The sequence below is a fragment of the Brassica napus genome, chromosome C4 (assembly GCF_020379485.1).
Source record: "Brassica napus cultivar Da-Ae chromosome C4, Da-Ae, whole genome shotgun sequence".
Taxonomy (NCBI): Eukaryota; Viridiplantae; Streptophyta; class Magnoliopsida; order Brassicales; family Brassicaceae; genus Brassica; species Brassica napus.
The window spans coordinates 2,054,297-2,081,252 of NC_063447.1; the positions used below are offsets into that span (position 1 = coordinate 2,054,297).

Consider the following 26,956-nt stretch of genomic DNA (forward strand, 5'->3'; position numbering starts at 1 on the left):
AAGACATGTTCTTATATTTCGTTAAGAACCCTCCAATAATCATGCTCTAAGATTCGTCTCTTAATTAGCCGAAAAGTGAAAAAAAAATGTCAAATCATGAATTAAGAACTCCGGGTAAGAGACCGGGGTTAATCATGCCCTAAGCTGGTGTTGTTGGTGAACTCCTTATCAGCAGTACCAGGGGAAGAAGGCAGAGTGAACTGAAGCTTCTGAAACCTTCTTTTTGACAGGAGTCTCTGATGCAAGTGTATTTTTAGGTCATAGCAATTTCATTCCTTCAGGAAGTGAAAGAAAAGGAAGATGGGGTTCTGACCATCAGCTTGTTAAATGTTTCTTGCTTCTGAAGATTATTTAGTTAACGTACCATCTCCAAAATGTATTTGCGAATTTGCATACTAAAACAAGACAATTTATCTACTGGAAATTAGGTCCAATAGGCTTCTTTTATTTATCTTTGCAGATATGGATTTTGAGAATCGTTAATGGAGAAGGTTTTGATTTTATAATCCAGTCCAATGGGCTTCTCAATCAAAAAACATAAAACATACAACTGCTTTGGGTGTAATGTTTTCAGATTTAGAATTAATTTAATCCTATGAAAAATAGTATACTCAAAACATAGTCAAAGCACATAGATCAAAATATAAGATCAGATCCTACGTAAATTTAGTAATCGCTATTTTCAGCGACGAATAACAAAGAACAAAACTTAAACGGATCAATCCAAACGACTTCTTTTGAGATCAAATCAACGTCTCAGAACACATAACTCCATAGAACGTATCAACTTCGTAGACAATAACTCCAGAGAACGTATCAACTTTATAGATTCGATCAGAATAAGTCCTTTGGCTTTGCATCGATCCGTTTACTTTAAAAGTCAACATACATGTTCTCCTTATGATGCAACCATGCACGAAAGCCGTTTTACTTTTTAGTTCACAGTTTAGTTCTTTTTTTTTGTTTCAACAATTTATTCGGTTGTTGTTTTACTGCCATCTCTGTAATTAATTAGGCCAAAATTAATATTTTATCTCAATCAACATAGTTGGTCATAATTAGCTAGCTAGAGATTGATAATTATAAATGTGTTAGCTTTTTCTTTTATTTCAACGACATGTGGTCGTAGTAACTTTCTTCTTCCTTTTAATGAAACGTGCATGTTCACAGCGGCGTGACGTGTAGAAACTAGACCTAGTTATCTCATGAGGAAAAACTAAATCATCCGTTATATACGATATTTTTCTAACTTTTGTGGGCATGGAGCTAAATCGTAAACTTGGAATTATCTTTTATGTCTACTTTTTTTTTTCCCCTAACCCATCTAAAACTAGATCAAGTGAAGAGCACACGAGCTGATTCTCTTACGAGCACTTCCATCTGTCTGGATCTGATCTATATGGGTAAATAGGTAGCATATAGTCCTTGCATCCTTTGCTAGCGCATCTGCCAAACCATTACGACTCCGAGAAATATGAGACAGACTCACATTCTCGAAGCCCTCATGTATCCTCTGAAAAGCCTCGATCTCTGTTGAGAAGGATGACCACTCCGTTGGGTTTGTTATCATATCCACTAGGTCCGAGCAGTCCGTCTCGAACCGTACCGAAGTTATCCTCATGTCTCTAATACAAGAGGCTGCCCAAAGGAAACCATCCATCTCCGCATGCAGGGCTGAGAGGCTCCTCTGGCAAGCACGTAATCCAAAGAGTTCTAGGCCCATTTGATCCTTAAGACTCCACCTTAATTCACTGACGCTGCCATTATTAATCCATGATGCATCAATTTGGCAGGTAGGGATTTGGGCCATCCAAGGGGACACTGCCTCAGTTTCAATAGGAGGAGGGTCTTCCTGTTCTTCAGTTGTTTCCTCTTTTTCGTTTGCTTTTCTCCAACATTCTGCCTCCAGAGATGCATGTTTAGTGCTGGGTTCGCGGGTCAACCCGCCCCGACCCGCCCCGTCCCGCCGCGGGTCGAATCATTTTTTCGATTCAAAAACTCGACCCGCATAACCCGCAAACAAAAACTTTTATATCCGCACCCGCCCCGCCAAAACCCGCGAGTAACCCGCCAAACCCGCGGGTAATATTAATTATATTAAAAATAGTTATTTTAATTAAAAATGATTATTTTCTAATTATATAATAATTATTTTAATTAAAAATAATTATTTTTTTATTTATATAATAGTTATTTTTAAAAAATACTATTAAAAAAATATATTTATAATTAAAATTATACAAATATTTATTGTTTTTTATATATTTTACGAAAAAATGTTTTTTTTTTCAAAAATGTTTTTTTTTTTTAATTTGCGGGTTGGCGGGTACCCGCGATTCAAATTCGGCTGACCCGCACCCGCCCCGCTCAAAATAATCTCGATCCGCACCCGCACCCGCGTTTTAAAAATTTCAAATGGTTCGACCCGCACCCGCAGCGGGTCAAACGGGGCGGGGCCCGCGGGCAATGATTAAAATTTCCAGCTCTATGCATGTTGAAGGATATCAATTGGGGATACTTCTTTCCCATTGAATAGTTTATCATTCCTCGCATTCCAAATGTACCAACAGATCCATGGGAAGGTATCAAATTGTGGTCTCAAGGGAGCCACCTCTTTTCACTTCCAAAACATGAACTTCATATTTTGATATATGGAAGTACTCGGGAAGTAACCCGGAAGGGACAGATAGTCCGATAAATCCCACACCTGAAGGGCTGGGGGGCATTCAAAAAGAAGATGATTTATCGACTCCACTGGACCAACACATCTAGGACAACTCCTATCAGTGCCCATGTGTCTATACGTGAGTCTCTCTGCCGTGGCCACACAACCCGAAATAGCTTACCACAGAAAATGCTTCATCTTGCTCGGGGCCTTAACATTCCACACATGGCCCTGTAGACCTGTAATGCTTGGTCCGATGGCCCCTCCTTGTAAAAGACTCAACTTAGTCGATCAGATTAAGTCATATCATGTTTTAACAGAGTAAACATCTGATTTTGTATGGTTCCAGACCTATCCATACGGGACAAGAGAGCTAGAGGGTTTCAGTCCCAGGATCAAGGGGATATCATCTGGATGAAAAAACTCACGGAGGAGCTGTGTATCCCACTCCTTGGTATCAGTCCTAATAAAGGACTGAACAAGGAGTTGGGGTAGTCTGTATACAATGTGACCAGCAGGTCTAGGTGGTCGAGCCACTTCATCTGGAACCCAAGGTTCACTCCAAACTCTCGTGTCTCGACCCGTACCAATTGTTTTCCGTAAACCCGAAATAAGTAACGGTTTCGCTGCCATAATACTATGCCATCCATATGATGGTGAGTATGTACGTCGATCTTCTAATGGTGTAGTGTGATTATAGTAACTTCCTTTTAGAACACGTACGAGTAATGAGTTTGGGTAATGGACCAGTCTCCACAATTATTTTGCAAGAAGCGCTATATTGAAATCATGAAGATCTCGAAAACCTAGTCCCCCCAAATCTTTGGGGGTACAGATCTTGTCCCATGCTATCCAATGCAAACCTCTGCTATTCTGTTTTGAACTCCACCAAAAGTTAGACGTCGTGCTTTTTAATTTTTCGGTTATGCCTTGTGGAAGCAAGTAACACGACATCACATATGTCGGATCTGCTTACGCTACCGCTTTTATTTGAACTTCTTGTCCTCCTTTAGAAATAAGTCTTAATGACCAAGTGTTGACTCGCCCATTGAACTGATCTTGTATATAGGAGAAAACTTTCATCTTCGAGCCACCAATTTGTTCCGGTAATCCAAGGTACATCCCCATGCCTCCTTCTGAGTAGAACCCTAACACAGCTTTAATGTCTTGCTTCCGAGAATGTTCCACTCGATTTCCAAAAAAAGTCGATGACTTTGATGCATTTAGTCGTTGTCCAGATGCCTTCCCATATGTATCTAGAATGTCTATGATCTCCTTGCATTGGCTTAATTCCGCCTAACAGAAAAGAAGACTATCATCGGAAAAAAGAAGATGAGAGATCCTTGGGCTTGCCCTAGCAACACGTAGACCCGTAATATTCTTATTTGCTTCTGCTCCATTCAGCAGTGATATCAATGCCTCCGTACACAGAATTAACAGAAAAGGAGAGAGGGGATCGCCTTGTCTTAATTCTCTCTTAGGTAGGATACGCCCTCTCGGTTGCCCATTGACTAAGACTTGATATGTGACCGACGTGACACAACACATAATGAGGTCAACCAGTCTTTCATCAAAGCCCATCTTTATCATCAAAGCAGCTAAAAAGCTTTATTCTACTCTATCATAAGCTTTGCTCATATCTGTTTTGATAGCCATGAAGTCTTCTCTACATCGTTGGTTCGTCCGTAGGGCGTGAAAGTTTTCTTGTGCTATCAGGATATTGTCAGTAATCAAACGTTTTGCCACAAAGGCCGATTGTGTTTCGGAGATCAAGTGCGGGATAACTCTGTTAAGTCTCTTCCATATGAGTTTAGATATAATCTTGTAACTGACATTACAAAGACTAATAGATCTAAACTCAGTCATTTCCCGGGTTTCTTCTTTTTTGGGATGAGACAGATATTCGTCTGGTTCAAAAGTGGGTCAAAACTACCCGTCGCAAAGAAATCGCGGACAAGTCTAATAATGTCTTGCCACATCTCGCGCCAGAATTTCTGAAATAATTTACTAGTCATACCATCAGGACCGGGTGCCTTTTTCGGGTTGATATCGAAAAGATCTTTTTTAATTTCATGTTCTGACGGTTCCTCTAAGAGTAACCTATTTTCGGTATTGGACACCTTTTCCGAGATAAAACGGATTGAGGCGTCTAGCTCTGTCGGCGAAGAGGTAGAGAAGAGATCTCGAAAGTATTGAATAGCTACGTTCTCCACCTCGATTTCACTCTCTACCAGCTTCTCATGTTTGTCTTTGATACTAATTATCCGATTATGTGCTCTCCGTTTCTTTGTAATGGCATGATAAAATTTTGTGTTCATGTCCCCATATTTATGCCATTGATCTCTGTTTTTTTATTCCCAAAAAGTATTTTCTTCTCTAAACGCCAAAATCAGTTGTTTCCTCAAATCTTCCAATTCTTCTGTTGTAGTGAATTCATCATCATGTGCGAAATCTATCTTGTCTTTGAGATCTTTTATCAATATAGCAGAATTTGTAAGATTTTGCTTCTTCCATGAGCTAATTTTATTTCGACATGAGGTAACTTTTTGGTGAAAATTCATCATTGGAATTTCATCAAATCGTCCCCACCCCGAAGTTACTGCTTCCTTGAAGGCCGGCTTTCCAATCCATCTCTTGTCAAATCTGAAATTCTTTCGTGACCTCCTAACCCTAGACTGAATCCGTGCCAGGACCGGTCTATGGTCCGACCCCCATAATTGTAAAAATTCCACAACTGATTGGTTGAATAAGGCGTGCCATTCTTAATTTTCCACAGCCGTAACTTGACATCTTTGGGGATCTATAAAGCTTCGTTCGATCTATCATTAAGAACTAGGATAAGATCCGCGCCTTGCGCGGAATTAAGTTATTATTTTTATTATATTTTGGAGAATGAAACAATAGTTTGGCTTCATTTGGATTAGGGGTGTTCAATCCAGATATCAGATTGGTTTCGGTTCGGTTCGGTTTTTTTGTGTATTTTCGTTAGTAAAATATAACTACTATTCTAAATCTATATTTACTTTGACTTTAATCTTTCACATACTTTTGAAAGATTTCAACTGGACAACTAAATTGATCAGCCAATCTTGTTGCTTTAAATCATTAGTATTTATATATATATATATATATATTATTTAGTTTGAATATTTATTAAATAAAAAATCATATGCGTTATATTTTATGATCATTTGTAACTTATTATAACAAAAAAAATAATCTATTGATCACAAAATTTTCAGAGTGAGAATCTTCAAATTTTTAATAATATATAGACGTTTTAAAAAATTCAAAATATAACATATAAGAAAAAATATAAATGTTTTTATTATATATTTAATGTGATTTTTTAATATCTTTTAATAATATGAAATTTAAAAAAAGAACTAAGATACCAAAATTGTTATCAAATATTTATTATTCATAATAATTAATTTTCATATATACGTTAATCATATTAGGTAATTTCGTAGCTTCTAATTAAGGAAAGTGCAAAAACAAAATTTGGTAGATTATTTATCAATTCGAATATTCGATAGTTAGTTTAATAAAAAATATAATGTAAGTTAAGATGGACCAACCTATTTTTTTAAGAATAGTATATTTTATATAGTCATTTATTAAATGAGAATTTATAATCATACAGTTCTATGATCATTCATATCGTTTTATAACTGAATATTTAAATCAACGATAACAAAATTTTCAATGTGAAATCTTTAATAAGTTTATAATTTATAAATGTTTTTGAAAATTCATTGAAAGTTTTAATATTAAAATATTTATGTAATCTTATGGTATATAGTTTAATCTATATATATATATATGTTTTATTATTAAATGATATTTTTTACTCATATGGTTTTAAATCATGTGTATCTTCTTATAATATTAAATAAAAATTCATATTACTACAATTTTGATCATTTGTAACTTATTATGACAAAAAAAATAATCTATTGTTCACAAAATTTTAAGAGTAGGGATCTTCAAATTTCTAATAATTTATAGACGTTTTGAAAAATTTTAAATATAACATATAAAAAAAATATAAATTTTTTTTATTATATATTTAATATGATTTTTAATATCTTTTAATAATATAAAATTTTAAAAAAGAACTAAGATACAAAAATTGTTATCAAATATTTATAATTCATAATAATTAATTTTCACATATATGTTAATCATATTAGGTAATTTCGTAGCTTTTATTTAAGGAAAGTACAAAACATTTTTTGGTACATTATTTATCAATTTGATAGTTAGTTTAATAAAAAGTGTAATATAAGTTAAGATGGACCAACCTATTTTTCTAAGAATAGTATATTTTATATAGTTAGTTATTAAATAAGAATTTATAATCATACGGTTCTATGATCATTCATATCATTTTATAACAAAATATTTAAATCATCGATAACAAAATTTTCAATCTGAAATCTTTAATAAGTTTATAATTTATAAATGTTCTTGAAAATTCATTGAAAGCTTTAATATTAAAATATTTATGTAATCTTATGGTATATAGTGTTTAATTTATATATATATATATATATTTTTATTTTATTATTAAATGATATTTTTTACTCATATGGTTTTAAAATCATGTGTATCTTCTTATAATAAAAATGTTAAACCATTGATCATTAATTTTTAACATAATAATTTTAATAGTTTTAGTCATTTATTGTCGTTTTTAAAAATTCAAAATATAACATATACGAAAAAATCTAAATTTTACTTTTATAGCTAATTTGATTGTTTAATTTATTTTAATAATATAAAATTAAACAAAAAATGATGGAGGAGATATAAATTGTTATCAAATCTTTATTATTAAAATCATTAATTGTCATATATATTAGTCATTTATGGTAATTCCGTAGGTTTTATTTAAGGAAAGAAAATAGCATATCATATCATTATATCATATAGTTTGACCAACTTATGTATCTAACAACATATAAAAATCGAATGTGGACCTACTTATTTTTCAATTGAATGTAATTGACTACCTAATTGAGTGCCACCTATGCATTGGGGCCTATTTTAATTAATACAAAATTGAGGTTACATCTTTTCAAATGTTTCTCAATTAATATATAGGGGATAAAACCCTTAAACCGGGTAATGTATACATATTGAATATAAAAGTACTAACAAATTCTCGAAGCGTTTGATTAGCGAACTGATACACAATACTTATACTATTTCCTTATAATCCAGCTTTTAAATAACACTTTGAGATCAGATCATGTTTCTTAAGAAAGTGTACTACTGTAGTAGTTAAAGGAAATTATTATTGGAGTAAAGGGATGAGTAAAGGGATGGGGGAGAGTTCTTCAAAAAGGGTTGAAAAAGAGTATAGGGAATGGAGGCGACACGAGAGTTTGGCTAGACAAATGGATAGATGATCTGGAGATGGGTTTGAGAGCTCCTTGGATTAAATGCATTACCTTTGATGTCAAGTTTATGGTAAGAGATCTGATTGACTCAACGTCGAGGAAATGGAATGAGTCGGCTTTACAAGCTATCTTTGTTCCTAGAGATGTGGAGCTGATTCTTTCATATCAACCTTCGATATCTCATGCTGACTCTTTCACTTGGATTCACAATAGATCTGGTAATTTGACGGTGAAGTCGACTTATTGGTTAGCGAGGGATCAAAAGATAAAAGAATATTTTCTTGAGGTGCTGGAGCGACCATCTCTTAACCTCATTAAAGAAGAAGTGTGAAAAATCCTCTCGGCTCCCAAGATTAAGACCTTTATGTGGAAAGCGTTGAATGAAGCACTGCCGGTGTTTGAGCTTATTATCAAAAGAGGAATGCAGATTGATGGTAGATGCCAGATGTGTGGCGTCGAGGGAGAGTCCATTATACATGCTCTTTTCCAATGTGATCCAGCGAGACAAGTGTGGGCATTATCTGAGATTCCTCATTCAGAGATTGGTTTTGAGGAAGAAAGTATGTTTGGAAGCTTAAACTATCTGTTAAAGTTGAAGAACAGTAAACGAGGCGAGGTAAAAGTGATTAGAACATGGCCGTGGCTGTTATGGGGTATTTGGAAGAGCAGAAACGAATTGATTTTTAAGGGTAGGAGATGGTCACCTGAAGAGATTAAGGAGAAGGCTGTAAATGAAGCAGAGGAATGGTTTTTAGTTCAAGAAGTAGAAGAAGAAACTAATAAGAGGAGTGTTAATGAGGTAGTGTCGATTAAAAGGAAATGGAGTCCCCCTAGAAAAGATTGGTTGATGTGTAATGTGGGCTTTGATTGGGTAAAGCAAACGAAGTTGATGGGTGTTGCGTGGGTCGTAAGGAATCATAGAGGAGTGGTTCTTATGCATAGTCGTAGAGTGTTTTCGAATGTACGTAGCTTGGATGAAGCAAGGCTGGTTTCAATTCTTTGGGCAGTGGAAAGCATGACGAGTCTGCATTACAACAAAGTGGTGTTTACAGGGGATTATAAAGAGATTTTCATGGCGGCGCAGAAACCACTCCATTGGCATGCCTTGCGTTATCATGTGGTGGAGTTGAATCAGCTTCTGAGGCGGATGTCGGATTATCAGCTCTTGAGCGTTTTGAAGGAGGAAAACAGAGGAGCGGTAATCATTGCTCAAAGCATTACCAGAGAAGGAAGAATGTAATCTTATGTGGCTAATGGACACCTTTCTTGGCTTTTTGAATTCTTTGTCAATGAAAGCCGATTCCTCTAATGTGTCCTCCTTTCTGTGAAGGAGCTTGCCTTTGTATTGTGTTTGCTCAAGGCAAGGATCGTGTTTAGGTTGTTAGTGTGCTTTTGTTGTTTGGGCTTTGTGTGTACTCTGTTTTGATTTCTAATTAATACCAGAAGTTAAAAATGGGATGGGGGAGATTAGAGGTCCCACATTAAGAGCATCTCTAACAAACCTCTTCATTTTTAATGGGGTCCCCTCTTAAAATAAATAGATGAAGGGGTAGTTCTCCAACAGTCACTCTCAAATTTCTTCTTAGAAAAGTTAATAATTTACATTTTAGTCTTTAAATTATTAATAATTAAATATAATCACTAAATTTTCAAAAATCATTAAAATATTGAAACATATTAAAATAAAATATTTTTGAGAGAATATAATAACATTTAGTCAAATATAACTATAAATAATACAAATTATGTTAATACAATAATTTAAATCAAAATTATTTAAAGAAAATATAATGATAAGTACTAAAATATAATATATATAAAAAAATTATTCATGTTATTGTCAAACATATATAATTGTAGTGACTAAAACAAAAAGTAAATAATGTTTTAAGGTGGTGAATGGTGCATCTTCAAATTTGAGGGTGTACTATTCATCCTTTTAAAATTTGAAGGAACGAAGAGTTGTTGGAGTGCAAAAACAAAGAGATAAAATGGCATTGGAGATGCTCTAACATTAGACCGATTTTAAGGGTCCTTTTAGTTAGTACCTGACCATACAGCACATACCCCCCAGTGCCTCCTCCCTCTTCCCACTAGTTCACTTGGACCCCCTTCATTTAATGTCAATCACTTCTCAAATTATAAGTTTTTTCCTTTCTTTCTAATCACACTGTACTACTACATTTCAAGATTAAATACTATTTGGCAATTTGTTTTGATAAACTAAAAACGTTTTTGAAAATTTACGCATAAAGCACACTACTATTTGGTTTATTCTTATAATTTGCAAAGAAAGTGTAAGATTAATATTTAAAGAAAGTTCTAGCAAATAACTTCTGTTGGAGTCAGCCAAAAGAAAATCTCTAAAATAACTATAGTTAGAAATAAAATAGTACTAGCTGATTGAAATTTATAGTAACTCTTAACAAAGTTTTAATAGATATATGGAAAATATACACGTTTTCTTGAAAAAGTAACTAAAATCCACTAAACTAAAGCACGGATTTTGTCTACAACGTCATAGTTGAATTTGGAGAAGGTAGCTAAATCGGCTCTAGCTAATGTTGTTGTTCCCTCCCCACTTGTGGAGGTGTAATACTTTCTTTATGAAATGAAATTTATGTTTGCTCAAAGAAAAAGCTAGACACTTTTTATTGCGATTCCGTGCTCACCAATTGGATTGATTCAAATTGAATATCGTAAATACATACCAAGTGAGTAAGTTGTCGAAACAGATGAAGAGGTTACTAGCATTTTAGGTTGATCTTTTTGTGTTGCAAGGTATGTCAAGCATAAGGGACATGTTCTTCTTTTTTTTTATAGGCACTATCGGCTGATCCGGTCGGTTCCGGAAGGAACGCACTTAGTGCTACAATATCGGACATGTTCGCGATCCCATTATTTTTCAAACCATCGACAGTACACCATCTCGTTTGGATGGTCTTATCTTCTTTCTTGTCCAAAGATCATTGGTAATAAGTGCTATTGGATGTACTATTAGTTTTAAAGATGTACCTAACTTCATGACTATTAATTTTAAAGATGTAAATTCATGAGTTTAACTGGTAACTTAGCAAACACTAAACAATAGACGAAACGAACGTAAAAGACATATTTAACATAAAACATGCTAAACATGCTGAACAGATACACTGAAAGAAGAATTAGAAAGGTACACAAAGGTGCGTGTCTACCGAATTTGTCGGTTAAAAAGAGTCAAGAAGAATATTAATTTAATTTGGATTAATTCATGATGGCTAAGTATCAACGTAATTACGTGATGGAGTCCTGGACCTTCCATGGTTCCGGCGAAGGTTAAATTTGTTTTTTCTTCTTTGTCTTCGTTATTTGTGTAACTTGTTTTGTCTTCAGTTTCACTTATAATTAAGGTGGTGACATCACTATCGTAGGGCCAAGTGACGTCATGGCGTCTATGTGTCTAAATCACCGATATAGACGTGGCGCTTCTGTGGACCTTGATGACTAATTTGCCGACGGCGGCTTCTATTTCAACTTCAGTCACATTTGTCTGTCACGCGATTGTTTCTCACTCACGTACATAACACGTCGAGGAGTCTACTAAAGCCTTTGAACAATTCTGATTAAGTTGATCTGTTAACTGAGACATAATATTTCGTTTTATGTAACTAATAAGTAAATGTTAAAGAGAAACATTTAATGTATCGTTACTTATGTTTTCTTTGTAATTTCCTTATTATAACAAAAAGTTATAAAAAAAACTTTTTAATCCCTCCATTTCATAATAAATAATGTTTTTGAAGACATTTACTGTTTCAAAATGTTTTGATATTTTTATGTTTTTTAAAAAATTTATTGAAAACTATGTAATCAATTATATGTTGTAGTCATTTTTGTAATTGATTGAATAATTTTTAAATTATATATTTAAAATTACTTTTTAGAGAAGTAAATTTTTTAATTTTTGTACATTAAGGCAAAATATCATTGTGAAACAGAAAGAGTACTAAATTTTTTAAGTGCATTTGCATTCTATATACACAATTTGTTTTCCTAATTAAGTCAATACCTTAAATCTTACACAATGGTGCATTTGTTGATAGATACAAAACTTGTCACATCATATGTATTTACCTAATTTCCAATTTTTTTATGATTTTTTAGTTAATTGACTCAATTTTTAAATACATGACTCGCACATTTATATAACCATTGAACAATTTGAATCATTATTTTAGACTGTTTAAATTGATTTCAAAACACTATTATTGTTATTGATGTATGTAAATAAGCATATGATCAATAGATTACCACTCTTGTTTTGGTTATGCATTTTAAAATTGGCCATATCAACATACTATATCATATAGTACCGTATTTATACTATAAATTATAAAATAGAACATTGATGTATAGGTCTGAAAAGGGAAATGAAAACTCCACATTCCACACCAAGCCCACCTACATTATTATTATTTTTGATCAAAAGTCCACCTACATTATTAAAAGAGAGAAACAGGTAATAAATCAACCTTGTTAAAGCGCAAAGCTACTAATCACATGGACAAATAACGGTGAGTAAATGAGTATTATGGCGCGTAGAGCGAACGCGACGTCGGCTAACAGCAGCCGAGGACTCAATGGGATTTGTGACACTTGTCATTAAATTTTTGTTTGCTTCCTTTCCCTTCGCATTCATCTCCACTGTCCTCCCTAAAAAGAAGCTTGTAGTATTTATATATTTAGGCTAAAACAAGAGACCTTACACTCTGGATATTCTTTTTCTTCTTCCTTTTAGGTTCTTTACAAAGAATCAAGAAGATGAAGTCATCATCGACGTTGCTCACAAGCTTAAACCAGAGACAGCCATCTTCATCACCGACGAGAAAACCACCGAAGCAAAAGAGGAAAGCAACGACGACGACGAACGATAACAAACCCATCAAAGTCCGTTACATATCGAATCCCATGAGAGTTGAGACTTGCCCTTCTAAGTTCAGAGAGCTTGTTCAAGAACTCACCGGTCAAGACGCCGCCGAGCTACCTCCGGAGCCCACCACTTACGCCGCCGCAGATCCCCAACAAGAGGAGATAAATCCTGAGCCGTTGGAAGAAGGGGTCAGTGAGTATTATTCACCGTTGGATGAAGAAGTTTTTAGTGCTCCTCAAATGTCGGCAGGTCTGTCTGCGTTTTTCTCGTCTGGGTTTTACAATGTGAATGCCTTAGGGAGCATTGGCTCTCTCTGAAAATCTTATATATATATATATATATATTTAAAAGTTGTCACACCGATCAGAAGAAGAAATCGTCTTATAGTTTAGGGTTTCGTCGATACCTATATATATGGATATATAACATATGGATTCTGTTTTTCTTCTTTCGTTTGGTTTGTGGTGAATTATTTGTGTTTGTGAGTAAATAAATCGTGTTCATTTCAAGGAAGAAATATTGTATTTTTTGTTTTATAATCGAAATTTTGAAGTAACATGTCAACATTTTCATTATTGAAACATATTGAATTAGTTGGGTGGCAATAATTCTGTAATCAATTCGATCTCCGATGTAGAAAATGATCGGGAATGAAACGGAAAAAGAAACATCTAAAGCTTTTATGTTATTATGGACTTTAGCAGAACATTTGGATAGATCATAGGTGTATGATGTGTCTCTTTTCTTTTTGGATTTTTGAAAGATTTTTATTTTTGCATGGCCCCATCTTTATGTAATAGAAGTACAGAACTATATAGCAATAAATAATTGTTTTTCAAATTTCCATGAAATCATATATAGTATAGTCTAATATAGAGAACATTTAGGATATATGCAAGTCTTATGCAGTTTGTGTAACTATTTTGCGATTTAAAAACATTAAACCCCGAAACTAAAGTAATATGTTGCTTGACTCGGTTGTGTTCTTCAGTAATTTATAAAGTTTTTAAAGCTTATAATTACTTTCCTCACGGTGAAAGGTTATATAGTAGTCTAATATAGTGAACATTTAGGATATATGTAAGTCTTACGCAGTTTGTGTAACGATTTTGCGATTTAAAAACATTAAACCCCGAAACAAAAGTAATAAGTTTCTTAAGTCGGTTGTGTTCTTCTGTAATTTATAAAGTTTATAAAGCTTATGATTACTTTCCTCACGATGAAAGGTTATACTTCATAATACAAAGTACAAACACAAAGAAATGTAAGTTTTTCTCAGTTGAAATTCTGGACACTCTAGTTCTTACAAGGTACCCATGTAATGTTCTCTATGTTCATATCCTGAATACATTAGTCTTTTAACCTCAAGGTGATTTACTATAATTTATCGAACATTTCTGGATGCAAATTATATTTCAGCGAAGACGATAGAAGATATGAATTAGCTTCTTCAGTATAAAAAAATATGTAGACTGTAGCATCCATTCGGAACCTCCGCTTATATTTTAGTGTCTTGACGCTTGTTTCGCAGGGCCAATAAATCCAACTTGCTTAGTATTTGTCAACAAGAATTGACTTGTTAGTACATAGTTTATTATCTATATACGTAATTCTATGACTATCTATGACGTGTCATCATCCTTCCATCATATTACTGATTTAAGAAATCTAATAAGTTTGCTCCAAAAGAAAAAAAGAAATCTAATAAGTTTGTATTCAAATGAAATGTACCTTACTGTCAATAAAGGTATATGAACACCACCAATTCCATATAGAAGAGCTACCATTGTATATCAGAACATACATTAAACCACTGCTTTATAATTTCTGGAAGTCATTGTTACTCGCTCATGAGATATTTCATGAAATCGCAGCCCTTTTGTCAAAAAAAAATTGCATTCATTAGAAACGAAAACCAATATTCATAACAAAAGTCATCTAGCAAATAATAAAAAAGTCAACTAACAGTGAAAATCTTTATAGTATGTATTTATGAAACACTCTATTGGTTGAACAATTAAAACATTTGGCAGGACCGACAACCTTCAAGTGTCGTTACTTCCATCCACCAAGTTTTGTCGGCTATGATGAGACTTGGGATATTTGGGTAAATGATTAAATCATTAAATGAAGAATACTAATTATGGTTTCATACTAATTTTTTAAAAATTCTTCGATTAATCATGTGCACATTTTGATTAAGTAAAAAGTTTCCATTATATAATATTCAAGTTTATATTTTTATTAATTATTTAAAGAACATTTCGAAACAAAAATTGAATTTTTGCAGTTCTTAAATTATGATATTTTCTAAGATTTAAGCCTTTAGTCCAAAAAAAAATGTCTAAGATTTATTCTCTCTAAAATAAAACTGGTGTAGAGAGAGAGAAATCTTAGAAAATATCAAAATTTCGAAACAAGCTAGGCCCAATATTCCACTGTCTTCTTTCTTAGGTTTTAAACTTTTAATGTTTGCGAATGAAATAACCAATTCACGTGTACATAGAAGAAATATGCCCACAAAAATAAAAAATACATAAAATTACAAAAAGCAAGCATGACAACTTTGAGAAAGGAAAACCTTTCACTAATTCTTATTACTTAAAAGTCCAAATTAATCTTAATAAAGATTTTTATTAGCATAAACATAAATATTAAACTAAAAAAAAGAGAGACTATGGTGGCTTCTTCATTCATAGTTCTTAATGATCTTTGCAACCGAAGAGTATGTCCCCAAGGTCCCACTTACCAAACCAATCGCCACTATTATCCAACTCAGAATAATCTGGTATCACATATCACAACACAAGTCAGTGTTATTCGCCCCCAAAATTACTTACAAGAACTGTCAAGAAGAGACTTAAAAGCTCAATTTACATATATACCTGTGTTCTTGTAGCTTTGTTACCCATTATCCTCATGAAGCATAGAGCTGGCATTATTATTGCCTGACCCACACATACAAGAATGTGTGTCTTCATACGAACAATGTTATTAGGATATTAAAGAAGTGGGTAGAGAAAGATAATGAATACTAACCACGAGTATACTAAGTATAGATCCTATCAGAGCCATCACAAGACCTAATACCCAATTTGCAACCAAAACAATAATGAGTCTTGAGGCTGATTATCAAAACCTTCATAAGCCTGACGTTCTTACCAAAAAATGGAATAAGGAAAGCAGCACAAACGGAAGAAGCGACCAGTGCTGTTCTTAGAAGAAGAAAGCACCATATGTTCTCTGGCATTCCTTCTGGTAATAATTCTTCTATACCCCTAGCTAGTGGGTTCATCAGAAGAGCGAATTTTGTAAACGGACTCGCTACCTGACGATAAAAATAAATAAAAACAAAACCAAGATGAAGTGTTTAGTGTATAAAAATGCAACTTCCAAAGATGATGGAGAGGGAAACAACTGATAGCACCCGCATTGAGGGTTTATGGGGGGAGTTCACACAAAAATCAAGAAAAAAAAAATAAAAAAATAATTCAATCCCATGAACCCCTCTCTCCTAAAGTTCTCTGGGATGAACCCCTCTCTCCTAAAGTTCATCACTGTAGCGCGGGCCCCACGTGTCGTGGCGGCCTGCGATTGGTCTAGTTTTTTTTTTTTTAAAAAAAAAAAAATCAAAAAGAAAGAAAATAATTTAATATTAAAAAATTGAAAAGATGAACCCAAGAGGGAGTTCATTGAGGTGGGTGCTCTAACCGTTGTCCATTGAGCCACTTTGGAAAAGAACAAGTCCTTTGGCATGTTTAGTGTAATCTGAGACAAGGTTGCTTCACCAAACATGAGATAACCCATGATTCCAACTCCTCCATACATCAAAACACATAAAGCGAAACTGCAATGTAGCCACCACACACACACACACAACAACAACAACAACAACAAGAACAACTCTTTGGTTTAAAAACTTGACCAAAGCATCAAAAACTTATATAAGAGTTGAAAATATATTTGGCTTACGTTGTGATCACTGCTTTGGTGAATTTAGTTTTATCAGCCATGGATTGATAAATATTTGGGAACACAGAGTGGCCTGAGTAGCAAAATCCATATATACCAATAGCAAACGGTATCCCATTCCATTTCACAGCATGACCAGTGTGATGAAACCCGATCCCGCTCGTTGCTCCGAGGAAAAACGTGCTCAATGCTATCAAAACACTTGCAAGAACTCCACCAGCTGTAGAACCAAAGAAAGCTGATTCAAGATTCTTGACTAAAGAAATAGATGTAATATAAGAAAGAAAAGAGCAGTTAAATTATACCTGAGAGGTAGGAGATGATGCGAAGATCCTTCAGCCAAACAGTTGGAAGAACAATGAGAGCAGTCAAGATTCCAAATAAATGTTGAGAGTCGATATGGATACCGAGCCAATCCAGTGATGTACCAGGGAAAAGCCCGGTCAGGTTATCACCTTCCAAGATGATGAACTCCACACAATATGACTACAAAATAAGTAGAAAAAGATTTAAATTAAATTCACATTGTACATACAGAAACAAGCTTTAGAAAAAAGCTTCACTTACATATAGTTCTGTGTACAATAGCACCTGCGAGAAAACATTTCATATGTTATAACAATGCGGAAAAATGATAAATGAAAAAATAAGAATGATATAGAAATTTAACATGGTTCATCAAATCAGCTACGTCCATGTAGTCAACTAATGCTACCGAGTCATACCATATTCAAAACATATCAGCCTAACAATTTTTTTTTTTAAGATATTAATTTATCGAATATTAATTAATAACTTACACAGATGAGAATACGACCATATATCCCGAAAGCTGCTTCTCCAATATCAGGATAAGTGATGATACCAGTCTTGTTCTCGAAACACTCTTTCATCAAAGTAGCAGTGTAACAACATATAACAGCAAACAAGACAAGAATCACCATCCCCGCCCAACCAGATTCTTTCAGTGTATAAGGTGTTGAGAGAAGTCCAACTCCAGCCATTACATTAATCGCTGTAACAAAGTACAAAGTTAAAGAATAAAAAAGTCACAAGGCGTGACATCTATCGGTTCTACACTATATATGATATATATTTTTTTCTTGGGGTTACCATTGAAAATGGTTTGAGTTAAGCTGCAGCCATAGCCTCCAATAGCTAACTCTTCAGCAAATGAGCCTCTACGAGACCAAACAGATTGTGCAGCTGAGGCTTTGTCGGATTCTTCGTTCCTCTCAGGGAGGAAAGGAGCTTTAGACTCAACATCAAGATTACTCCTGCTCTGTCTGTAGAAACTCGGCTTTTGACTCGTATTGTAGAAACTCGGATTGCTCCTTAGAGATCCGAAGATTGGTGATGCAGCTATCGTGTACGAATCAGTCGTTTCCCTGAATCAAATGCAACAGGATCAAATAGGGTAGTGATATTTTTCACGATCTTTATAAAGAAAAACGTTACTGTTATTACCTAAAGCTCTGAGGCCATTGAACCTGTGAAACGAAAGTATCCTCGTCGTTGTTGTTGTTGTCATCGTCAACAGGAAGATCTGCGACATCACTACGATCAGTTTCGCTGTCGTTCTCGTATTTGCTGCTGTCTTCATCGTCGTCGAACGTAAACTCTGGTTTCTTCTCCATTTGCTGAGTGTTTTTTTTTTCTAAAGGAGAGAAACGGTAGAGGATATATAAAGAAAGATCACACAAGAAAAGGAAACAAAATAAATCAAACAAGATCTCGATCTCCTTTGATTGGTGTTTTTGTTTTTGAGACAGAGTTTGCAAAGAGAAGCGAGGAGGAGGTGGCGAGAGAGACGAAATGGGAAACAGTTAAAATTATCTGACTCTGTTTTGCGAGTTACTTGCCTTGTTATAAGGCGGGAAGTGGTGACTTGGCAGCAACGATGGAGATTTTAGAGTATTATTTTAAGATTAAAAATAATGAAAAGGTAGTAAAGAAAGAGAAAACAAAAATTTCACTAAAAAAAACTTTCAAAAGATTATTTAGATATGTATTATTTTCTGATTGGTTCAATATTTTGTATATAAATTTAATAAAAAAAACTGAACTGTATTAATATTATATATATAGATATATTACTTTTGAGAGAGTTTGTTTTTAAAGAAATAGATCACAATTAAAAAAAATGCAAGATATTTAAGACAGTAACAAGTGGTGAGATGAGATGGTTTTGCGGTGGGATCACCGTCCACACGGGTCTGTGGAAATCGCGTTTATCATGTTCAAGATCGAAATTCCATTATGTGTTTAAATGTTCTAGTATTCTTCTCAAGTACATGAACAACTCCTACTTTATCATAGCATAGAGAGACTGAGATTATTTTTGTAAATCTGTTTGTTTTTTTAATATTCTTTTTTTTTTGGTTTTGATAACAACTAATTAATCATCGATCATGAATGTTGCTGGATTCTTATGCTTAGTACTTTCTAAAAACTCATTCGTTGATTTGAATCTTAATGTCTCGAAAGAGTCCAAATTAAGAAGAAGAAAAAAGATTTGAGTGACGCGAAGTCGACGAGGGAATAGGGTGTAATTGTAATCGTTGTCAGTAAGAAATAGAAATACGTTATCTCTATGTCATGGCATGTGATTTTCTACAAGTGTCAAAGCTTCATATGGTCATATTTCGTTTTTAACAATTTATCCTTTGACGCATATGTATTTTGGTTAACTTTCTCCAATGAACTTTTATACGTGGACTTATTAAAGATAGATATGCATGTCTCTTCCACGTTGATATTTTGCAAAATCAGGACAATCTGTTACTTATGATGTTGTATGTCATTTTTAGAAGGAAAAAAAATTGTTGGTTACAACAGAAATAATAACGAATTATTTCAGTCACTCTACTACAATTTGGCTTCCAAAAGTTATAAAGTGACCGAATATTTAAAAAAACATAAACTAATCTTGACTATGAACAAAATAAGTAGGAAAATGAAATTAACTCTCCACTTTTTCTCTTGATCCTTTGTTCACCTGTCACGTTACCGGTATGTGGCTTATCGATCAGGAAATGCCAAGATACTGAGCCCACCTCTCACAAGTCACAAGTCACAAGTCACAAGCCACGCCTCCAACATTTATTTATCAATATTAGGCCAGCATTAACGCAAGCTCTTAGTGGGTTTCAAGAGCTATGGGGCTCGCAAAAAACCTAAAACTCAGTCCTTCTTCCTCTTCGGCAGAGGCGAGTCCGGTGGAGTATTTATACTGTTCGCGGGTCCCACTAACACGTGGCGGCCGCGATTGGTCCATTTTTTTTTTTTTTTTTTAGATCGGACAAAACAATAAAAAAAAAAAAAAGAACCCACCTTCCCCTTTTTGCGTTAATGCTACTCTTATACTTCAAATGTGTCACAACATGAAAAAAAAAAGAAAGATGTTTTTTTTTTTCGAGGCAAATAGTCGGCATCAGGATATATATTATGAATATGCTACTATGAACCTAATTATAGATTCCATGTGACGTGATAAATTAATAGAAGACTCGGTAGTACCAACTTAAGGTGCCAAGTGTTGATAATTTACAAGAAGCTTATGAGGTAACTTCTTCAATTTCGTAAGCCTCGTAGTGATTAGTCCTTGGACCTAGAAAGTCTTTGGGATCACACTACGGTTATAAAAAAAAAACGAAAAAAAGAAAAAAAGAAAAAAACAAACCAAAAAAAAAACAGCGATGCAAGAACACGATGAATTTTAGACCATAAACTGATAAAGCCAAAGCAAAGGAGAGCTAAAACATGACATTTTCATGAAATATCATTCATATTATCTCTAAAAGTGATTATAAATAATTGTATATTTATTTGTATAATATGTCGTTTTCTGTATTAAAATCTAAATTCAAAAGCTAACAAGGCAATAAAACATCATGGTCTAACCATATCGGAGAGACTCAACCTTTGGGAGGGGAAGAAAATACCGAAAGAAGAATTTCAGAAGCTTCTTCAAGATGTTCTGATAGGAGCTGGGTTCACTGGCGTCGGAGGAATAAAAGAGTTTCTACTCTTCATATTTGGAGTTCCTGCCTTTGCCGTCTTCCTCAAGAACCGCATAGGTCCTACGTTCATTCCCAATGATTTGTTCACCCCTGCCGTCACCTCAGCTACTGTTTTCCTTCTCGCCAAGCTCAAAAAGATATGAATCTATTTGTTAAATATCTTATAGCTTTGCGTTGTTTTCTAAAAGAATCTTTACTGGATGATGATTATGCGTGTATCTGATATACATAGAAACAAGGACGAGTGTGAGCTGAATTTTCATGTTTTCGAAAACATGAACGTTAACTCTGTTTCTGACCGTTGACAAGTTCAAATTTGAGAAGTTACTTGTAAACTTCATTGTATTTTATAAGAAATATGTCTTTGCGTGCGCGGGAATCAAGGAGATGCTAAATATAGAGAATCTGAGGGCCTTGCTTGTTTCTCTAATTTTCAAGGCTTTCATTGATTTGAGGACATGAACGAGTTTTTCTTTGAATAATGGTAAAATTAGTTTGAAAAAAAAACTGATAAGAAAAGATGAAATCTCGGAGACATTTGTTTTCTTTTAGCTCTTTTTTGGCCATTTGTTTACCCTCTTTTTCTTTGTTTGGTTTGGAACATGGTCCAGAGCAATATTCAATCCTAATCTGTGTAAAAAAAAGATCAATGACACTCATGTTTGTTGATTTTTAGGGTATGTGGTACATCTTTAAGATCGTTATCTAGACAGGAACGTTCATGTTTTTATGAGGGCATGTTTCTAGGTGCTAATAACATACTTTTTAGATAATTTTTCTTCTTCTTAGTTTAGCACAATGAGCAAGGAACAAAGCTATGTTCTAAAAGCATGGGAAGTGACCCTGCGCAAGACCCAACAAGCGAAGAAGCGGGCAAACAGCGTTTTTGGGACAGTATCGGTAGCTCCACATACGGACCACGATGTCACAAGTGATGAAAATGATGATGAGACCACCACAAACAGGAATAGCTTAGAAGAATTTTACCATGCAGAGAGAGTACTTCCCAATGGGGACTACTACACAGGACAATGGTACGACAACTTTCCTCACGGACAAGGAAAATACCTCTGGACAGACGGATGCATGTACATCGGAGAATGGTACAATGGAAAAACCATGGGGCATGGAAAGTTCGGGTGGCCATCTGGTGCAACGTACGAAGGAGAGTTCAAAAGTGGTTACATGGATGGTATTGGCACATACATGGGTCCAAGTGGAGATGCTTATAAAGGTCAGTGGGTGATGAACCTGAAGCATGGACATGGGGTCAAGAGTTTTGCCAATGGAGATGCATATGATGGTGAATGGAGGAGAGGTTTACAAGAAGGTCAAGGGAAGTATCAATGGAGCGATGGGTGTCATTACACTGGTGAGTGGAAGAACGGTACTATTTTTGGTAAAGGGAGCTTTGTATGGACAAATGGGAATAGATACGATGGGTGTTGGGATGAAGGGTTCCCTAGAGGGAATGGGACTTATAAATGGGATGATGGGAGTTTCTATGTTGGTAACTGGTCTAAAGATCCAGAGGAAATGAATGGTACTTATTATCCATCAGGAAACGAAGGGAGTCTTGAATGGGATCCTAAAGATTTGTTCAATAATTTGAGTGAGTACACTATCTGTAGCGGAGAGAGAGTACCTATGCTGCCTTCACAGAAGAAACTTTCTGTTTGGAACTCTTCTAAGCGTATAGAGAAGCCTAGGAGGATGTTAGTTGATGGGAGGGTAAGTGTGGATGTAGATAATAGAGCGTTTGAGAAGATGAATATGTGGGGGAATGATACAAGTGAAGGAGGTGCTGATATGAGGAAGGAGTTAGATGCAGAGTTGATGAGATTGGAGGCTGAAGGTCTTCATAGTCTCAAGCCAAGCGCTGTGCCTATGAAACTTCCAAAGGCAGGGAGGAAGCAAGGGGAGACTATATCCAAAGACCATCGCAATTACGATCTTATGCTTAATCTACAACTAGGAATCAGGTACAAATTAGAGAAACTATATATTATAAATTATATAATATGATATTTGTTAGTATATATATTACAAATTATATATATTATAAATTATACAATGCTTGTGTTTTTGGTGTCAAGTTTAGTGATGTTGTTTCTACAGGCATTCTGTGGGAAGACAAGCTCCATCTGCATCACTCGATCTGAAGCCTTCAGCATTTGATCCAAAAGATAAGATATGGAGGAGGTTTCCACGTGAAGGAACCAAGTACACACCTCCACATCAATCTACTGAGTTCAAATGGAAAGATTATTGTCCACTAGTTTTCAGGTTATAACTACAAAGCTACTCTTCTTTTTTCACATTGCTAATAGTTATGTTTTTCTTGTGCTTAACTTGTTTTATTTTTGCTTATGATTTAATTTTCCAGGAGCTTGAGGAAGCTATTTAAAGTAGACCCAGCTGATTATATGTTATCCATCTGTGGGGATGATGCTCTCCGAGAACTCTCATCTCCTGGTAAAAGTGGGAGCTTCTTTTACTTAACAAATGATGATCGCTACATGATAAAAACAATGAAGAAGTCTGAAACAAAAGTGAGTTTTTTTTCTCAAGTTACCGGTTGCTATTACCAACTACTTGTGTTGCATAGATTGAAACGTTTCTTTTGGTTCTTCTTGATGTGTAGGTGCTTCTGAGGATGCTTGCAGCATATTACAACCATGTTAGAGCATTTGAAAACTCTTTGGTGATCAGATTCTTTGGTCTACACTGTGTGAAATTGAATGGACCAACACAAAAAAAAGTTAGATACAAAACAATAACACTTAACGTTACATGGCTTTAGAAAGGCCACGTTTGATTTTATATCTCTCTTGGTCTAATGCAGGTGCGGTTTGTCATAATGGGTAATCTGTTTTGTTCTAAGTACTCCGTTCACAGACGCTTTGATCTAAAAGGTTCTTCTCTTGGTCGTACCACTGACAAACCAGAATCAGAAATAGATTCAAATACCATCTTAAAAGACCAAGACCTAGGTTTTATTTTCAGATTACAGAAAGCATGGTACCAAGAATTCATCAGGTAAAGAACACCACTATTCTCTACTCTTCATAAGGTACACATGCTTGTTTTATTTCTCATGGCTTGTTGTTCACGTTACAGGCAAATTGATAAAGACTGTGAGTTTTTAGAACAGGAGAGGATCATGGATTACAGTCTTCTAGTTGGGATTCACTTCAGAGAAGCTTCTGTCGCTGGAGAGCTGATTCCTTCTGGAGCTCAAACACCTATTGGTTTGCTTCTGTCAAATCAAATAACCTTTGGTTTTGAATCATTCACATAAGAGGAAAACTAAGATTGGTTTCTTACTTACAGGTGAATCTGAAGAAGACGCAGGCCATCGTCTCTCTAGATCAGAGGTTGATGACCTACTTTCAGAACCCTCAAGGTAAATAATACAACACAAGAGAACAATACCAACACCTTTCAAACTCAAAAGAGAAACACTTAACATTAGTTTTGGTTTTGTTTTGTAGGTGGGCTAGTATCAGACTGGGAACCAACATGCCAGCGCGTGCAGAGAGAACGATGAGGAAAAATGACAGTGAGCTTGAGCTTGTGGGAGAGCCTACGGGAGAGTTCTACGATGTGGTGATGATCTTTGGTATTATTGACATTCTTCAAGATTATGATATCAGTAAAAAGCTTGAACACGCTTACAAGAGCATACAATATGATCCTACCTCTATTTCAGCAGTTGATCCAAGATTATACTCGAGGCGTTTCCGTGACTTTATTTTCAAGGTATTCACTGATGACAATTGAGAGAGAGGGTTCCTATTGTCTTTGTGCTTTTTTTAGGTTTCTTGTATCCCAAGAAATAAGGATGCATAATTTTACTTATATTTTTGACTCCTAATTTATTTCTTTTTTTTTTCAATAAAGAAATAGAGTAAAGATTCCAATATTTCCCATTTATTTATCTATATTAATTACCTTTTCAGTATTAATTAGTAGTATGTATTCATTCAGTTCAGTTGTTCTTGTTTACCTCTAAACAAACATGCGTCACCAAAGTCATTTTACATATATGTTGAGCAAGGGCTCTGCGGAATGATTGTCACAATCTTGAGATGGTATATGGCTTGTTGGGTACCATTTATCATCTGAATCACCAAGCTTTAGGCCACCAGAAACCAACTAGCCCAGCATGTGTGTAGTTTCTTCTTTGCATAGTCAAAGTCTCTCAGTTTCTTAGTTATTACATTACAGCAAGTTCTCCATTTGATTTTGGCATGGGTTATTCTCTTTTCTAACTCGGTCTGGATTCGGCTATCTTTCGGTTTACTTCGTCCAGTCGTTAGTAATAAAAGAACGTAATAAAAGGAGGATATCCACTAGAGGTGGCCTAGTGGTTTCCACTAGAGGAGGAGTTGCCCTGTTGGTCCAGGCCAGGGATCGATTCCCCTCTAGTGCGAAATTACTAGCTCCACATGTGGCCACGCGGATATGGGCTCATGCTTACGGCCCATTTGAATACCCGGGAGAGGATCCATCCGTGGGTTGCACCTCCCACCCGGGGGTTAGGTCTGTGTCTTTAATAGACCCGGGTTTAACCCTTTTAGTTGCAAAAAAAAAAAATAGTTGCAAAAAAAGGAGGATATCCTGCATGTTGCATTCATGGGAATATCAAACCCCAGCACTACAAGAAAACAGCTTGTCCACTTCTGACGAATTTCCGACAAAAAAGGCCGTCGGTTCTAACTCGTCGAAAAAAAAATTAGTCGGAATTTCGTCGGATTTTCTGACGAATTTTCGACGAAATTCCGACAGACAAATTCCGACGAATAAATTTCCGACGAAATTCTGACGGATATATTTCCGACGAAATTCCAACGGATAAATTTCTAACGAAATTCTGACGGATAAAATTCCGACGAAATTCCAACAAATGATATCCGTCGGAAATTTTGTAAATTATTTAAAAAAATAAAAAAAATTATTTTAAATATAATAGTTTACTGAATTACTTAATAACAAAATTTAAAAATCATTTATAATAAATTTTTTTAATTCTTTATATATAAATAAAATAAAATTTAAAATTAGGAAAACGTTTTTGTAATATAATTATTTTTAAAATCGTTTATAATAAATTTTATTAGAAATTTTTTAAAAATATAATGTTTTATAAATTGAAAATATTTATAGATAAAGAGAAAACGTTTTAAGAAATTTTTTAAAAAAATTTGTAATTGTTGAACCCATTTCCTAAAAATTGAAAAATATTTTAATTAAATCTAAAAAACACAAAAACCTTTTATAGATTGAAAAGTTCTAAAAAAAGTGAATTTTTTTTTGATAAACTTTTGAAACTAGAAAACGTTTTATAAATTATAACAAACTTAAAAACTTTTTATAAGAACTTAATTATTTTTTATAAAAAGTTTAAAAAGTTTTATAAAATCATAAAAACGTTTTAAAAAAACAACAATAATAAAAACTTGAAAATTATATATATCTATTTACATAAAACTTTCAAAAATTATAAAAACTCCAAAAAGGTTTTAAAAATTTGAAAAACATTTTATAAAATAATAAAAACTTTTTAAATTTCACAAAACTTGTGAATTTGTGTGTGTTTAGAGAGAGAGAGGAGAAATGGGGAAGAAGAAGGGGCTTACGCTTTTATATTAAAAACTTCTGATGGAACGTGTTCGTCGGAAATCCGTCGAAATTTTTTATTTTGGTTCTTAGCGAAAAATTAGGCGGGCTTTTTCCCGGACAAATTTTATTTTCCGACGATTTTCCGACGAATATACCATTTTCATCGGAAATTCGTCGGAATATATCATTTTCGTCGACAATTCGTCAGAAATATATTCGTCGGAAATTCGTCATAAATTCGTCAGAAATTTCCTACGCATTTCCGACGAATTACGTATTGGGGGTTCAAAACATAGAAAAAATAGAACGATAATAGCCATTGATAATAAATTGATGACTTTTAGGGGTTTAAAAT

The 26,956-nt window shown here is 34.4% G+C and overlaps 4 protein-coding genes across 5 annotated transcripts; 3 read left to right on the forward strand and 1 right to left on the reverse strand.

Moving 5' to 3' along the window:
* Positions 1-8,437: 8,437 nt before the first annotated feature.
* Positions 8,438-9,313, forward strand: LOC106392472. Its single transcript, XM_013833283.1, has one exon. The coding sequence runs from the start codon at positions 8,438-8,440 to the stop codon at positions 9,311-9,313; it is 876 nt and encodes a 291-aa protein (XP_013688737.1).
* Positions 9,314-12,742: 3,429 nt separating this feature from the next.
* Positions 12,743-13,538, forward strand: LOC106394434 (sigma factor binding protein 2, chloroplastic-like). The gene has a single exon (XM_013835004.3). It carries the CDS (start codon positions 12,874-12,876, stop codon positions 13,297-13,299), a length of 426 nt encoding a protein of 141 aa, XP_013690458.1. The 5' UTR covers positions 12,743-12,873; the 3' UTR covers positions 13,300-13,538.
* A 1,947-nt stretch (positions 13,539-15,485) lies between these two features.
* LOC106395075 (amino acid transporter AVT1A-like) lies at positions 15,486-18,904 on the reverse strand. The gene is made up of 11 exons (XM_048754436.1): positions 18,422-18,904; positions 18,068-18,342; positions 17,755-17,969; positions 17,522-17,545; positions 17,260-17,440; positions 16,955-17,174; positions 16,694-16,829; positions 16,145-16,310; positions 16,022-16,065; positions 15,868-15,930; positions 15,486-15,767 (listed from the first exon to the last, which is right to left on the reverse strand). The coding sequence occupies exons 1-11, from the start codon at positions 18,589-18,591 to the stop codon at positions 15,672-15,674; spliced, it is 1,590 nt and encodes a 529-aa protein (XP_048610393.1). The 5' UTR covers positions 18,592-18,904; the 3' UTR covers positions 15,486-15,671.
* A 1,390-nt stretch (positions 18,905-20,294) lies between these two features.
* Positions 20,295-25,917, forward strand: LOC106395066 (phosphatidylinositol 4-phosphate 5-kinase 5-like). Of its 2 annotated transcripts, XM_022701075.2 has the most exons (9): positions 20,295-21,653; positions 21,766-22,958; positions 23,095-23,262; positions 23,363-23,528; positions 23,621-23,737; positions 23,822-24,015; positions 24,097-24,227; positions 24,310-24,382; positions 24,471-25,917. In XM_022701075.2, exons 2-9 carry the CDS (start codon positions 21,775-21,777, stop codon positions 24,757-24,759), a joined length of 2,322 nt encoding a protein of 773 aa, XP_022556796.1. In that variant the 5' UTR covers positions 20,295-21,653; positions 21,766-21,774; the 3' UTR covers positions 24,760-25,917. The 2 variants fall into 2 exon arrangements, with proteins under 2 accessions (XP_022556796.1, XP_013691051.1); XM_013835597.3 differs by having other exon boundaries at positions 20,295-22,958.
* Positions 25,918-26,956: the final 1,039 nt, after the last annotated feature.

What these genes read in the sequence shown, in the direction of transcription:
- LOC106395066 (XM_013835597.3), top strand. Translation starts at nt 21,775, where the DNA reads ATGAGCAAGGAACAAAGCTATGTTCTAAAAGCATGGGAAGTGACCCTG. An exon ending in ATGGACCAACACAAAAAAAA is followed by an intron (nt 23,738 to 23,821) that starts GTTAGATACAAA and finishes GGTCTAATGCAG; the next exon opens with GTGCGGTTTGTCATAATGGG. An exon ending in TGGTACCAAGAATTCATCAG is followed by an intron (nt 24,016 to 24,096) that starts GTAAAGAACACC and finishes TTCACGTTACAG; the next exon opens with GCAAATTGATAAAGACTGTG.
- LOC106394434 (XM_013835004.3), top strand. Translation starts at nt 12,874, where the DNA reads ATGAAGTCATCATCGACGTTGCTCACAAGCTTAAACCAGAGACAGCCA.
- LOC106392472 (XM_013833283.1), top strand. Translation starts at nt 8,438, where the DNA reads ATGTGGAAAGCGTTGAATGAAGCACTGCCGGTGTTTGAGCTTATTATC.
- LOC106395075 (XM_048754436.1), bottom strand. Translation starts at nt 18,591, where the DNA reads ATGGAGAAGAAACCAGAGTTTACGTTCGACGACGATGAAGACAGCAGC. An exon ending in ATGGTCGTATTCTCATCTGT is followed by an intron (nt 17,546 to 17,754) that starts GTAAGTTATTAA and finishes GTTTTCTCGCAG; the next exon opens with GTGCTATTGTACACAGAACT. An exon ending in ACCAAAGCAGTGATCACAAC is followed by an intron (nt 16,830 to 16,954) that starts GTAAGCCAAATA and finishes GCTACATTGCAG; the next exon opens with TTTCGCTTTATGTGTTTTGA.